Genomic DNA, 16,539 nt, shown 5'->3' with positions numbered 1-16,539 from the left:
TTATCGTCTAATTCAGGACACTAATTTGCCTGAATATCAACAAAATGTACATGTGTATGTGTGTAGTGTATATTTAGTGTCAAATGTATGGCATTTAAATTGAAAATGCATCTTAAAATAATAAATCACCTCTTAAAAGAGAAGTAGTCTTCAAGTGACCTTTCTGGCCGTAGTCACTGTATAAGAACTTTATAGGGACCTTCCGTATATTAAGGCTCATTCATAGTCTGGATTTTCGGTGGTGAGGTGACCACCGAACTACAACATGACCAGACGTCACGAGCCGCGGTGAAGAGCAAACCACCGCCCCAGGCTGCCCCAGCCCTTCTCTCTGTTTTTACTCGCCACCGCTCAACGTTATTTCAGCTCCGGTGGTCACCTCACCACCGGAGCGGTGGTCACCTCACCACCGAAAATCCAGACTATGAATGAGCCTTTAGTTCCATGGATCACTTGTCGGTTCATGTGGCCATTAGACTACAGTCGAAGCTGGTCTCCATGTTATTCTAAGACTTTTACATAGAGACCAGGTGGCCAGTCATCCCCTATATCCTGCTGTCATGAATCTTTTATGAAATAGAAGTGGGAATGGGAATAGCTTAGGGGTGTTTGTTGCAACGGTAGCTGTGTGTGTGTGTGTGTGTGTGTGTGTGTGTGTGTGTGTGTGTGTGTGTGTGTGTGTGTGTGTGTGTGTGTGTGTGTGTGTGTGTGTGTGTGTGTGTGTGTGTGTGTGTGTGTGTGTGTGTGTGTGTGTGTGTGTGTGTGTGTGTGTGTGTGTGACTGTGTGTGTGTGACTGTGTGTGTGTGTGTGTGAGAGATTCCCCATTGTGAGAAGTCATAAAGTAATGGATTTCCTGTGTGGAGTGTGGGCCCGCTCAGGGCTCCTGATTGCAGAAGCACATTGATACCAGGGAGTTCAGCACGCGCTCGCTCGTTTGTTAAAGTGACACCACCTTGAGTTAAGTGCTGAAGGATGGGGAGACATTTGGACCCCTCTTCATACTCGAATGTGCCCACGGCTGCACTTTGCTCTGTGTGTATTGAACGTGCATGTGTGTCTTTGAATGTGTTGAGCGCTAGGCGTAAAATGTGTGCTGTGCTCATGTGTGACGTGTGTGTGATTTGTGGCCTCTGATTACAGCTTCATTAAGCTCTAATTACAGTGCAGCATGCAGAGAACAGCAGTGTGTTTGGCAGCCTTTGTCTGTGGTCTAAAGAAAGCACATTAAAGTCATTCATTTAGACTCACTGGCAAATAAACACAGTCATGAACTGCATGTCTAGATAGACCTACATATACAAATGCTAAGGCTTAGCCTTACAGTTTTTGTTCTCATGTTGAGAATTGAGGCCTTAACCACTTACATACTTTGTCCTTGTTGACAGAAGTCCTCCGGGGGGGCCTATACTTGGTCCACTCCTTTGTTCCTCCATTCGCTGAAAATGGCCGTTCTACAATCTCACATGTCACTCACATTGTGAGCTCTCAGCTTGTAGATCTGAGTGTTTGCCTCAGAATATGGACACCAGGCTAGAGTTCATGTAGTTACAGTTTGAACTTGAAGAACTGCCAGAGCATTGGGGATTGACCAGGTTGTCGCTTTTCTCTGCCAGCAGGGGGTGCCAAACTAGCTGTAAAGGGCTAATGCCTTTATTTAGTCCATAGCAGACCTCTTATGTCAAGTTGGAGTTAACTGTAATGAGATATCTGTGTGGACACACAAGTTATCTCATATTCTCTTGGCATGGCAATTTTACAGCGATGTAATGAATCATTATTATTGTCATTGTCTGATGCTAATATGTTATTCTTCCAGACTGAAAACTTTAAATGCTCTGTGATATAGGAACTTTCATGTTGGTCAGTAGATGCTGCCGCCACATGAGGCACGCACGCACGCACGCACGCACGCACACACGCATGCACACACACAGCCATCTCCTGCATCCTCTTAATGAAGCGACACAGTGGTGATTGTGATAATGACACTAATTGACATGATGATTGGAGCTAATAGCACCGTAGCATTCAGAGACAATTCTGATGAACATACTTTGAATTCTTCGAACTAGAGCCCAACCGATGCCAGATTTAGTTTTTGTCCGGATTCCCAATTTTGGAAAGTCCTACAGCCAGACCACTGATTAACATTTTTGACATTTTTATGTGTGTGTGTCTATATATATTAGGGCAGGGCGATGAATCGCGGCCAGATTTATTTTATTTGGACGGAAGAAAATCCTCTAATCGATTTTCACTGTAAATTAGGGTAATACTAAATATGGTACGGTTCTCTCATGAAATCAAATCTTAAACGGTGTTAAACTGTGTTAATGGAGCAATGGAGGATTCTAGGAATTAGGCAGACTGCCCTTATTATCACTCACTATCGGCTCACCGTTTTAAGTGTTAGTGGTGACTGATGATTATAGGCTGTCACACCTGTACCTGTGTGACACTTTTTGCAACTCTTGCTCCCCCTGCAGGGGAACCTGTGCCATAACATCCATACCAGAAGAATAATCAATGTCCCTGTGGCTCTCTGTTAAGACCCACGGTGGAAGCTATAACCAGTATGTTAAAATAACACAGCATTCCTCCATTTCTTTGTCTTTGAGCAGCTCAAAACCCACCTTTTGGGTCCTGGCCCATCGTTCAGAAAATGATAATAAAAATCACACCGTGTGAAGTGAGGGGCGCTCCTATCATCGTACATCATCATCGCTGACTTCTTACTGACAGTCGAGAGTTGAAAGCCTCCTATATACACAACATATCAATGTTTGTGTTTACACTATGACGTAAAATTGTCCATTCATTGTCAATGGGGATTTAATGTATGTGTAGGACAAAGTTTTTGCACGCACATTATAAGCTGGACATAGGAGGGGCTATAGCACCCCTCAAAAAAATAACACAGCTTCAGCGAATCTCACCCCAGATCACTTGTCGCTCTGTGTGTCACAGTCGGATCCAACAGACACTAAATATCAATATCTAAACGTTGATGTCCCAAACTCCAAATATAGACTTTTGCACTGCTTTTGTTTGGTCTAGCTGAAGGGCAGAGCAATCATATTGTGTTTACGGCCAAAACGAGTCTTTTGGGATTTTGCGGTATGGCACTGAACTGGCAGGTGTGTGTGTGTCCCTCCTCAGTGAGTCCTCGCACCCGCCCCCCTCCCCCTGCACCAGGCTGCCGCTGCCCATAACAGGAAACAGCGAGGTGAGGCCAGGGTTTATGGGCTAATGCGGCCTCAAAGGAGCTTCTTGTTTTCAAACACAGCATAGTGGCTCTTCAGGCTTGTTTTCCACATCGCTCTGGAACGCTTTGACCCTGGCACAGGGGCAGGAAAACATGACACTGGCCGGAGCTTTTGAACGCCGTAGGGACATGCAAGCGGGGCTGGGGTGGGGGGGGTTTGGGGGATGCCAGGCCTGCATTGGTGCCCCACACCCCCCCAGCCAGGGCGCCACTCAGCCTGTATGGTACCCAGGCAGGCATCACGGTTGAAATGGCAGTCCTCCGAATTATAGCTCACATGCTTTGGTAAAGTGAACAGTACCAGTTTCGTACCTGTTTACAGTTTTCCGTAAACAGGTGGGTTTTATTGTTCTCCAATGTGCGAGGGGGTCGAACTGTGCCCTATTTATTTGCTTTCATGACAGGAACCACTGGCAGCACCGGTCCAATAGTTGTGCTCATGCACAGGCTCTTTTCTAAAGGAAAGTAAAACATGTTCTGATAGTGGACGTTCCTGTGTGACATCCAACCTCTAAGACCCTCTTTCTTCCTCTGTTCCCTACGCTCCACCTTGGCCATCGCCCCTAGATCCGGAGGGGAACTGTTGGACGGGTGTGTGTGTGTGTGGGGAATGGAAGGATGAATGCCATGACTAGTTCGGAATGTTCCAGAGTGTTCCAGAATGTGCGGTCGGAAAGTCTGAGCAGGGAAAAAAGACGAGTTAACATGGGTGAGGGGAACAAGACCTTATTGACAGGGTACACACACACACGCGTGTCCCACTGCTGCCCATTTCTCCTGACTCATGGTACTAGCATCGTGGATGTTGAACCATTCAATAATGGACAATATGATGTGGGAGGAGGGCAGGGTAGAAGGGTTTTTTATGTTAGCACTACTGGCCTTGACATCAGTGATTTGATTCCCTTTTCAGAATGGCTTTAATGCTCCAGCTCCATGCTCCACATCCTGTGTTCTGTCCACTCATTGAAGATTTGCTGTTAACTATTTTTAAATGGTGGTTTGTGTTGTGCAATGTGTGCAGGTGTCATAAGCTCAGCCCTGCAACATAATGTTAACTAGACGGACGACATTAGTTACCATGAAAATGTGTTGAGATTTCAACATTTTTGATCAATGTCTGCGGATACTGTATTTACAGTAATGATGTGTGCTTTATCGTGATTCAAGCATGGCTTGACCAATTGACATTGGCTTGACATTTTGACCAAAATGTGTGGCTGCTTGTCCGGAACTACCCATATAGTGTATTTTTTCTACTTTGTCACAGTGCGGCTGCTGCGGCATCAGGGATAGAGTGGCTGGTAGAGCGTCCGGATAGGAACCGTGACGTTCCCAGTTCAATCCCGGGCTCCCCAAGAGTTGAGAGTTTGACTCCTTCAAAACCGTTCTCAAGGGGCACCTACGGACGGCTGCAATTCGAAACTGGCCCCCGTAAAATCTGAATCCCCCCCCCCCCCTTTTCCCCCTCACTGTATATGTTTCCTTTCCCTTTTTACCTCCTTTATGGTGAATTCCTGTTCTGTTCTTTGACTATATAGTAGTGTCTATCTGTACGTCTCTAAATGTTTTGATGAATTGAACATGGTGGACCCTCTTGTAAACAAGTGTAATGCTTAATTGGGTCGTCCACTCACAGTTAACAGTCTTTGTATTGAGTTTGTGCTTGAAATGTACTGAATGTACTGTATTGAATTCTGCAAACTGTTAATAAATATTTCAATCAATCAATCAATCAATGGTGTCAAAAGTGTCCTTGAGCAAGACTCTGAACCCCTAGTTGCTCCCGATGTGCAGGTTGGTGCCTTGCATGGATTCCTCTGCCATCGGTGTATGAATTGGTGAATCTACTGTACCCGCATTAGATTCACCAATTCACACACGCATTAATTCATACACCGATGGCAGAGGAATCCATGCAAGGCACCAACCTGCACATCGGGAGCAACTAGGGGTTCAGAGTCTTGCTCAAGGACACTTACTCTAGGACACTAAGGGCCGATTCATACTCCTATTTTAGAGCCGAATAAAAGTGGGTTCGGCTCTGTAGAGCCTACAATGTGACGTCATTTGAGGTTCGGGGGGGCGGGTACCGTCCTAAAGTCGGCTCTTCGGTGCTACTGAAAATTTCTGACGAGCCGAAATCATTTCGGCACTACAGCGCCGAAACGGCGGTAAAATAGGAGTATGAATCGGCCCTAACTCTTGGGGAGCCTGGGATTGAACTGGGAACCTCACGGTTCCCATCCGGCTGCTCTACCGGTCTAATATGTGTGCGCATTAGATGGGATGCACATTAGATGGGATGCACAATCTATGCAAAGTGCTTTGGATAAAAGTGCTATATAAATGCACCATTTACATCTCTCTGTACAGCTCGGCAATTAACAAAAAATATATTACAGATATTTAGATAGATCTGACTTAATCTTGCTCATGAAGGTTAATCAAATAATCAAGATTGTTTTTAATTACATTTGCTGTATTAACAAATCAACATGAAAAAAATGTAATAGATTTTTTTTTAATAATACTACTTAAATTGACTACTCGGATTAACCACTTAAATATATATATTGTTGTTCTTGCCGATCACCGCGTTGCTGAGCTTGTAGATGAACTTGATAATGATTTGAAGTCATATCGACCTGCCCTATAACAGGGCATCCATTTTTAGCAGTCTGTGGCGTGCGGTTTCTCTGAAAGACCCACTGTGTGGGCTGCTCAAGTCGATATGAAACACACACACACACACACACACACACACACACACACACACACACAGGCCCTTATTATTTGATAAACACACATTTTATTAAGTACTGTACATGGTCTGATAGAGGGCTAACGGTTGTTTGTTGTTTCAGGATGGTTCCTACCTGGCTGAGTTCCTACTGGCGAAGGGCTACGAGGTGAGAGAAGTAACCCAGACCACAGATGCTTGCACGACCAACATGCACGCACGCACGTATGCACGCACAGAACGCATACAGTGAGATTCTGTGGGAAAAAATTACAAAAATTGTTACTTTACTGTATGAGTGCATTCGACAAGTTATGCACTGGTCATATCTTTTTTTTTCCCCTGTTAGATGTATGTGCTGCTAATCACGCACACCCCCTTACACCACTATGTACATGCATGCACGTACACAATTTTGTACACACGCACACACGCACGCACGCACGCACGCACGCACACACGCACGCACGCACGCACACGGAGTGCAACATTCCCCTGATAAGCTGAATCCAGTCATATCAGGCCGGTGGAGCTGGAGAGAGCCTGACGTAATTCAGCAATGTGGACTGACTCACACCTCACTCTGATAAGAGCCTTTGTGTTACGCTGAGCCCGTTAACCCCTGACCCTTTACCCGGGGTCGGGCCATTAACAAGGAAATGGCTGTTATTGTATATGGCCATATGAGTGAGGTCACTCGCTTTCACCTGCTGCTGCGCACACACTGTTCATGGGAGCAGGGCAAAGTCAACATGGCCTCTGGATCCAGAGGTTTATAAGCTGTTGCTGACTGAGTGCGACTAGGTGAGTCTTCTGTGGTGATGTCACGCCCATGAAAGACTGGCGTCCACGCTCGCTTACACCACTTGACTTAAACCCTATATTCTTATTTGACCGGGGTCCCCCAGGACTCTTTACTTTTCTTCCCTTTACACCAAATCTCGTTGCTGAAAATAACCAATCTACGAGCTTACAAGCTTGTCGATCTGATATTGTCAGTGCATGTTTGCCCTATAGGGATGCTAGGTTTGTGATTAACCACGTGAAGCCTCTATTCATAAAATAGACCCGAGTCAGACTCGCAAGTGTTTTTTACATCAAATCTCTTCACCAAAAATAGCCGATCCACAAGCTTGCAAAGCTTGTGAGCTAGTAGATTGGCTGTTTTTGGCGAATGTTCTACCCAGAATTGGCAGGCTTAGGGTTCAAGTAGTTAAGGATGCACAAACATGCACACTCACACGCACACTACTGCACCTAACTATTTTGTGTGATTTCATTTTACATTGCACTACACTACACTGACTCTTACAGTATGTTGTCCTGACTGTAGTGGAATGATTTAATTTCCCTTTGGACGTTTAGCACTGACAATACCCCCAGCCTTCTCCTCTCCTCTCCTCCTCTCCTCAGCAGAGAGGAAGTGGCTCTGCTCCAGGCTGGGGGGGCATTAAAGAGGGGACACGCATGCAGGCAGGAAGTCCACAGTGAATAAAGGAAGTGAGGTCGGGGCACAGCGTCCTCGCGGTAATGGACTCCCTGGAACCGAGTCTTGTTATCTGCTCGGAGCAGAGCTTCCTCACACCTCCGCCCCCCCCTCAGTCCACGTATACAGTACATACTTAACCAATAACATGCAGGCCCAATTCACTGATCCAAGGCACTGCTAACAAAGCGTACAGGACAGGTTACCAGGTGGGGTTAAAATTAAATGGTTGCTTCTGTGTGCTTTTTTTCCTCTCAGGTTCATGGCATTGTACGTCGTTCCAGCTCCTTCAACACGGGTCGCATCGAACATCTGTACCAGAACCCTCAGACACACACAGAGGGCAGTAAGTGTCCTAGCCCCAAAACGCATCCACATTATCCCTGATTCATACTTGGTGTGTAACGGTGTCCCATGCAGAGAATAGCCGATCTACAACCTCACATCACATTGTAGATCTGCTATTTCCGCTGCGGTACACTGACACTACACTACACTGTACATGTGTGATGTTAGTGTGATTGTTACTGGATGCTACTGTGAAAATGTAGTCTGTAACGAATTCACATTTGCCACAATGGTGTGATACTTTCAGTGATGAAGCTGCATTATGGGGACCTGACAGACAGCACATGCTTGGTGAAGATCATTAACCAGGTCAAACCCACTGAGATCTACAACCTGGGCGCCCAGAGTCATGTCAAGGTAATGTTGGCACCACCTCACATCATTTGACCGGATCCATTCTCGGCCATATTCTAGTCCCTGTTCCAAGAGTTTTTGCTATGGGGCAGAACATCTTGGAAAGGGAAGAAGTGGTAAATCCTAATTGTCTCCACCAGGCCGAAGGCATGAGGAGAGAGTATGTTTTGCACTCCGTCCGTGTGTCCGGGTGTGTGTGTCCGTCCGTCCTTCCGTCCGTCTGCTACCAGCTAATCTCCGGCACCGTTAAACCGGTCGATGCCAAACTTTGCACACACCGACGATGAACCTCTGCCCCACATTTTCCAGAACGGCCTGTTATAGCGCCACCATGAGGCAGCTTTTCACATTTTTTACCTAAAACTGCACCGATCTGCGTGAAACGTTGCATGCACACTCCCTAGAGGCCAAGGACAAACCGTTGACCTGCATTTTCCGCATCTGCCTTTTATAGCGCCACCAGGAGGCCGACTTTTGTAAAACACATTTTTTGATATTACTCCTCCAGATTCTGTCCAAAAATCTCACAAATCGTTACACACTATCTCTATGGTCATGTGCTCAAGTCGGATCTGTCCGATATTTCAGATTCCATCCTAATTGGCTATAATTAGCTTTCACAGTTTTGAACAAAAGCCTCAAATCATGAACGCAGCATGCAATTTACGTGAAATCGTTAACACATTTTCTTACTAGGCTGAGGAATATATCCCACCCTTTTCACATTGGCCTGTTATAGCGCCACCAACAGGTTGATTTTTGCAAAACACATTTTTGGAACAAAATGCCTCAAAAACATGTTTAAATTAATCCTAAACATTTTGCCAAACATCTCACTTAGTCCTATCCTCCTGGTGGAGACCTGTGCCCAGAAGGGCACTTTTTCTAGTTCAGATCTGTTTTCGTCGCATGACTTTGCTGCGGCATCAGACAATAATAGATTTTCTTATCAAAAGAAAAATAAGTTAAAGAACATGTTTTCAATTGAAAAATGCGAAGTGTTCCACTTTGAAAATCTGTTCTCAGTGAGCGACACGGCATTGTGCGCTGAGGTATGAATCATATCATATAAAGAGGGGATGCTTCTTTCTCATGCTAAATCTAGCTACCTCTGTTTTAAGTTGCAAAATGCATCACATGACACTACTATGAATGTCAAACTCTCTGGCTATATTGTAAAATGCTACTTTAAAGGAGTAGTTCACCCAAACCATGACTTATTTTCTATCATTTACACACCCCATGAAGTCTTGATTTCATGGAATTTCATGGAATTTCAGCCATTTCAGCGATTCTTAGCACAGGCCGGGGCCGGACACTACTGTGTGTCGATGTGGAAAGCCATGGGAAGTGCAGTGGCTCATCTGGAGCGGATATTGGAGCTGATGGGACAGGAAACTATGTATCTAGGACGAGTTGGTCTGTGCCACAATGTCCCTTTTGTCTGGGAGCTCCAGTGTGCCCCCGCCGGGAGGATCCCACTCAACCGCCTCCACCTCTACACTGGGATCTGACTTACACAATATTACCACTTAGCGGGAAAATGGAGCCAAGAGTGTAGTCATTATTCATACTATGGCTAGCGCAGTCAATTGCAGTGGGAATGTAAGATAATGTTGATTGTTGTGAATGTAGCTCGCAGATTACTATGAAAACCTGCAAAACCCGCCTGTCCGTCATTCAGATCAATCCTCCACATATGGTTGTCAGCCCATCACACCTCGTGACACGTCACACTACCATATCTGGTCGGCGCTCCATATATGAAGATCACGACACTTACCTCATCAAACTCTGGATAGCAATACATGGAGAAGACTGGATCATCACCTAGATCTACATATATGGTGCCGGCCAGCAACTCTACATCTGACCTCAAACCCTTACATCTGTAAAGTGATCCTAATGAAGATTAGATTTTTGAGGTTTCATTGATTTGCACAGCAGGAAACCTATACATAATATACTACTTCTTTCCTAAGAAAGATAACGAAATATTGTAACGGTGAGGAGCGCTTATAAGAGAACCTCACCCTTTACATTACATACAATTAGAATTTATTAGTATTTAAAAACAAAAAATAAATAAAGACGGATCACAAAGTATAAGAAAATAAGACGACAAAAAACATCAAAGAAAATACTGAGCAGAAAATAAAGAGACATTGAGTGGGAGAGAGAGAGAGAGAGAGAGAGAGAGAGAGAGAGAGAGAGAGGGGGGGGGGGGGGCTAGGTTGATGACTCCTTTCTCCACATCCTCTGTGGTCTGAGGCCATGACTCTACTCCCAACCTCCCACATAGACAGATCATCCTCAGGCCACACACACACACACACACACACACACAGTGACAGAAGATCCCAGTACCTGTGTGCGGCTGCCCAGTGTTTATTTGTTTCCACACCAGTGTTTATGTGTTTCAACACCAGTTTAGCCCGCCTCTCACCACACGGGCCCATCGTCATCCCGAGCAGTGAGCCCCAGCGTCGCTCGCTTGTGTTAGCCATTTCCAGTCTCTCCCACCGCAGAGGAAAAGATCACTCACACACTGGCTACTCAGCATCTCCCTTCCTCTCTTAAATACCCCCACCACCACATCCACCTCCTCTTGTCTTGCAACACACAGGGAATCCCGCTCTGGCTAGTTTGCTTCATCAGCTTTAGCTCCTTAGAGAGCTCGGATGTGTGTTTGAGTATAGCTTGGTGTGTGTGTGTGTGTGTGTGTGTGTGTGTGTGTGGGTGCTGGCAGTTTCCGCTGGACGGACGGAGTCATCAGTGAGAACACAGTGGAGGTTATTTCTTATGCTGCAGGGGTGGAGGCGGTCGGGGAACAGGGGTGGAGGTGGTCAGGGATTTGGGGAAGGACAGCAGAGGGCTGTAGGGACGCGGCCAGCTGTAGCATCAAACGATCTGTGCAACACAACATCTTTGTGTGTGTGTGTGTGTGTGTGTGTGTGTGTGTGTGTGTGTGTGTGTGTGTGTGTGTGTGTGTGTGTGTGTGTGTGTGTGTGTGTGTGTGTGTGTGTGTGTGTGTGTGTGTGTGTGTGTGTGTGTGTGTGTGTGTGTGTGTGTGTGTGTGTGTGTGTGTGTGTGTGTGTGTGTGTGTGTGTGTGTGTGTGTGTGAAGACAGATATAGTATGGGGACAGAATACACAAACACATTGGTTGTTCAGTTTCACCCACCAGTTTGAGATATGGATTATAGAGTAATGTCTTGCATATATTGTACACAGTAGAGCTGGGCATTCTATCGATGTCGTGATATGGGTGTCTACTGCGTGAATTCCGTTTGTGTCCGAGCATAGGCATGGTAACGCCCCGCCTGCCTGTGATTGGCCTACCGACACTGCCCGTCTTGACTGTCCTCCGAGGTGGATATGCTGGATAGTCTGATGCGAGGTTATACTCTGTGGTGGTGCTGGTGGTGGGAAATAATACACGTTTTATTTTTGTAGAAGAGTCAAACTAATATTGTTTATGCTGTTTGCTTTGATGGAATAATTGATTGAACATGCACGCCATAATATGATTTGATTTGTGTCCTAAAATAAAGTGTTTGTGTTGATTATTGTGTAATTTGTTTGTATGTGTAAACGTGAAACATTATTGTACTATAAAAAGGTCTATTTTCTCTTCATCTTTATCCTTTTTAGTGTAATAGTATTAGTTTACTATAATTGGATTAATACACGATAATCAACAGTGAACACATCACTTTATTTAGAACACACCCAAATCAAATCATAGTACAACATACTTAATTATTCAATCAAAGCAAACGGCATAAACAAAATTAGTTTGCCTCTTCTACAAAAATAAAACGTACAAGTTAGTTACAAGGCTGCATTCTGTCGCGCGTTCCAAGCTGTCATTCTCTTGTATTAATTATTTCTCAATCTCACCACGGAGTAACCTCGCGTCTCGGAGGACAGTCAAGACGGGCAGTGTCAGTAGACCAATCACAGGCAGGCGGGGCGTTACCATGCCTATGCTCGGACACAAATGGAATGCACGCGTGTCTACTGTCTAGAGATTTGGTTTTCTCATGTCCTGCTTTTTATCACTTTTATCACGTCACATTGAGTTTGTAGATCTGCTATTTTAGAAAATCTTTGACAAAATTGTTGCCGTATCACAATAAATACTTTTATTGTGTTATACATCAGAATATTGATAGTATTATATAGTATTAGTAGGTAAAGAAAATAGAGTTATATTTAATTTTGTCCTCCTCCCAGCCCAAATACACAGAGCACATGTTAATTTCCACATCACTAATGGGTAAATACCCAATAACAAGTCATGCATTTTCTCCCCATCTAGCTCTAATAGTATGTGAATACTTTGGAAACTTCACACATGAAATATGAGTGCTGCTTGGGAGCCTCTGATTGTTATCTGTTAAAACATGCAAGGGCCCAACGTGATTGCATTGCTTGCCTCTCACCGTGGCACTTAAGTCGCATTCACACTAGTACACCTGCATGCTAGGGCATTCACTTCTATTCATTTTTACTAGTTGACTAGTTGCCTAGTTTACTAGTCGACTAGTTGTTTAACTACCTATTATGTAAAACATAAAATAAATTAAAAAAATAAACTTTTTTTTTTTTTTTTTTTTACATTGAAAAACTGTGTACATGGTGACTATAACTATAATCTACCTGATCTGGCCTACAAAATAGGGAAAAAATAAAAAAAAATTTTAATCAACTATAGTCAACTAGTACCAACAAGGTCGACTAGTGGATTTACTAGTCGACTAGTAAACTAGTCGACTAGTTGCTTAATGCCCTACTGCATGCTATACTGCGATTAAAACTAATCCTGCTGCGTATTGTCGGAAAGTGCGCTTCGTTTGGCAGGTGTGAAGGCTCATTCGAATCCTGATGCTGATCAAAGAAGCACATTCTACTTCGCCAAAAATGTTTCACTTGGCTTCAAAGAGCAGTAGAGTGCGGATCACCGCAGGTGTGAATGCGATAGCATTAAATATTGGGGATGAAGAATTTGGTATTTGGCACACGAGAAGGAAGGAGAAGGCATTATTATGCAGCAACGCATAAAGATGTCCCGTGGACAGACGTGGTCTAATGAAGAGATAGAAGCCCTTATTGCAATATGGCCAGACGATCATAGGCCTATATCAAGTATGCTGAAGTTTACACAATCAAATGTTTTCATAACCCGTTTGCTTGTCTTTGCGAGACGGCACACATTGCCCCCAGGGGGTGGACTTTTATGTGCGTCCTTCTTCCTTAGCTTGAATTATCCATCTCTGCCTCACAAAAACACTTACCATCATCCCATTATCTGTGTTTCAGCTTCCTTTATCCTCCTCATTGAGCCTCCCCCCTTCCTTTGTCTCTCTCTAGCCCTCTCTTTATCCTCCTCGGTTTGTCTGACATCCGGTCTTAACAGTAGCTCCCACGCCAGAGTCTCACTCACACAGGATTTAACATGCCTGCAAAGCTCAATGATTTTGTTTCCTTGGTGTATTGTTGTTTACTATTGTTTATAAGCCTCAAGCAGCCACAGGTTGGCAGTGGTTTTCTGTACTACACAACAGTACTCCTACCGTTGCCCCCTTTTTAACCCCTGTAACACAACCAGAGTTCCCCAGGGGTCTATACTAGGCCCCGCTACACCAATTGTCTGAACCCGAAAATAGACGATCTACAGGCTTTTCTTAGTATTAGGTATGGATGGTCCTTTAATGCAAGTGTTATGTAATCAGTATTGTTGCCAAGGGGATTTGGTCTGTGTTGTCACCCCTGTTGTGTTGTGAATGTTGCTGTGGTAGGATGCAAGGTGTAGGCAGTGCTTCTTGCAGTACAGAGTAGGCCTGTCACAATTATTACATAATCGCCTAATCTCAATGATTTGAGAATCGTTATTTTTGCATAATCTTCCATACATTTTCAATTTTTTTCCAAAAATCACACCTGTGTGAAGTGAGCGGTGCAACTGTTCCGTGTGGGGGTCCACGGGGGTCCCCGCAACATCCAGACCCCCAGGAACGCACTTAGGGGCCCCCCCGTGTCCGAAACCGTCAAGAAAAGACAGTTACCGTGTGGGGGTCCCCGGGGCAGTCCCCGGAACATCCAGACCCCCAGGAACGCAGCCAGTGGGCCGGCCCGGTTCCGGCAAGCCTTCCCGCGTCCGAAACGGTCGAGAAATGACAGTTACCGTGTGGGGGTCCCCGGAACATCCAGACCCCCAGGAACGCAGCCAGTGGGCCGGCCCGGTTCCGGCAAGCCTTCCCGCGTCCGAAACGGTCGAGAAATGACAGTTACCCTGTTGCAGCTTTCCGTGCTTGGACATACAGAGACAGACACAGGGACGGACATACATACATGTAACACACATTGCTACGTAATGGAGCGGTTAGGCACTGCTTAAAAATAGCAGAAATAGCAGACCTACAAGCTCAAACAGGTCACTCCGTGATGTGTTGTAAGCTTGTAGAACTATTTCCGCAATATTGTAAAAAATATTAAGTATTAAATGTATCTTTGTATATTTAAGTTATTTTTTGTTATTTGTGATTACGAAGCCTAAAAGGCAAACAGAAATGCAATTTGTAACGTTCCAATGTTCAATGCAAAAAAATAAAACATAAAAATAATAATAACTTAATCACAATTATTTGTGTGATTATTATTAATCATCAACTTAAATTTGTAATCATGACAGCCCTAGTTGAGTCTATTCAGCTTTACGGCATGTTTCAGATAACCCCTGATTTGTCATTAGTATAAGCATTACACCAGGCGAAATAAAGCTGTGCAATTTGCACTGCACAGCCCGAGAGAGAGAGAGAGAGAGAGAGAGAGAGAGAGAGAGAGAGAGAGAGAGAGAGAGAGAGAGAGAGAGAGAGAGAGAGAGAGAGAGAGAGAGAGAGAGAGAGAGAGAGAGAGAGAGAGAGAGAGAGAGAGAGAGAGAGAGAGAGAGAGAGAGAGAGAGAGAGAGAACCCTGTGAAAGATGAGTTGTCTCTTTTTCTTAACAGCCCATTGGCTGGGTTTACTCACTCTCTGATTGGTGTTTACATTACTGCTGTCCAATCAGCCCTTAGTGGCATGCGTGCTGTGCAGTGTATGTACCACACTGAGCTCAAGACCCGTCTGGCTAAGACTCTCCAAATTAGCACATTCCCCACTAAAGCGTGTTTTCTGTCTCAGAGGACTCATTTGTGTGTGTGTGCATGTGTTCCTTTTGAAGACGCCATGTTTTCCATTGTTTTCAAATTGCCTTTCATGCTTGGAATCTCAGCGGTTTCGTCCAAATGGAGATACGCTATATCTCTTGCGTCCACATTTTCTCATGTCTGCCTCCTATTGATTGAGCAGAAACAGGTCTCCGTTGCGTTGGTGGCCTGCTAGTACAGCGGTCAGAATAGATCCCCGGGCCGACACCAATCCCAGAGGCAGTGTTTTTAAAGGTTATAGGCCTTCATACGAGACAGGCTGCCTGGCTTAGCTTGGTTGGATGTGAACTTTACATTAAGAATAGACCACTCGTGCCAAGAGAAACAAGTCTGCACTTTCCTCGTTCAGTTCTGTGGTTGTGCTTTGGTGGGTCAGACTTGTTGCTGTGCTCATGAGTCAGTTCATTTTCTCTGTTCTCCAGGGAGGTTGTAACCTTTGCTTACAACCCACCGCAACGTTTTTTTGAGGGAGAATAAGATTACAACGTTTACGCACATAAATAGGCTGAGTCAGTAAATAGAAACGGCAACATTACATAGGATTTTACGTTTTTTCTTGGAGTTCTTACTTTTTCAAAATGAACTCTTTTTTTAGATTCTCAAGTCTTGCAAAATGAGGCACATGTGTGCAATTATACCTGTCACAAATAGATGGCAGCAGTGAGCCACCAAGGCTCAGTCCCTTGATGATTCTAACCACAATTGTATTCTGGTAGTCTACAGGGGCTTGTCCTACTGGAACCTCTATAGAACTTATGTTCCAATTCTAAACATAATCATATAGAAACATTACAATTCATCCTTAGTACACGCTTCTAAAAGTACAGAGGCAAACTCAAATTGGCAACATTGAGGCCAGTTTATGTTTTAACTATTTAAAATATGTATTTTTTCTACCTTTTTTTGTGTGTATGCCCTGACCGGTCAGGGAAATGCAGCCTGCAGGCAATATGTGATACTGCATCCGTCCCATTGGCAGAATGATATAGGGGAGTGGGTCAGCATGGTTCAGGGTTCCTGCTTTGCAGTCATGTGAGGGAAGGAACGTGACGGAGAGAAAGACATCAGTGACATTTGAGGAAGAAAATTTTACAGAAAAGCGGGTCAGGGAAAAAAATAATTGAAACGTCTAAT

General features: G+C 44.6%; 1 protein-coding gene across 1 annotated transcript in view; it reads left to right on the top strand.

The window, feature by feature from the left end:
• The window catches only part of gmds (GDP-mannose 4,6-dehydratase), a 175,685-nt gene that overhangs the window by 13,600 nt on the left and 145,546 nt on the right, over positions 1-16,539 (top strand). Inside the window, exons 2-4 of the mRNA XM_079506120.1 lie at positions 6,134-6,178; positions 7,754-7,841; positions 8,091-8,200. Of these exons, the coding sequence (XP_079362246.1) occupies positions 6,134-6,178; positions 7,754-7,841; positions 8,091-8,200 (243 nt within the window). The remainder of the gene's footprint in view (positions 1-6,133; positions 6,179-7,753; positions 7,842-8,090; positions 8,201-16,539) is intronic.

Source organism: Electrona antarctica, assembly GCF_951216825.1.
Source record: "Electrona antarctica genome assembly, chromosome: 7".
NCBI classification, from domain to species: Eukaryota; Metazoa; Chordata; class Actinopteri; order Myctophiformes; family Myctophidae; genus Electrona; species Electrona antarctica.
The sequence above is the reverse complement of the archived record's forward strand: the minus strand, read 5'-3'. Positions and strand labels throughout refer to the sequence as shown.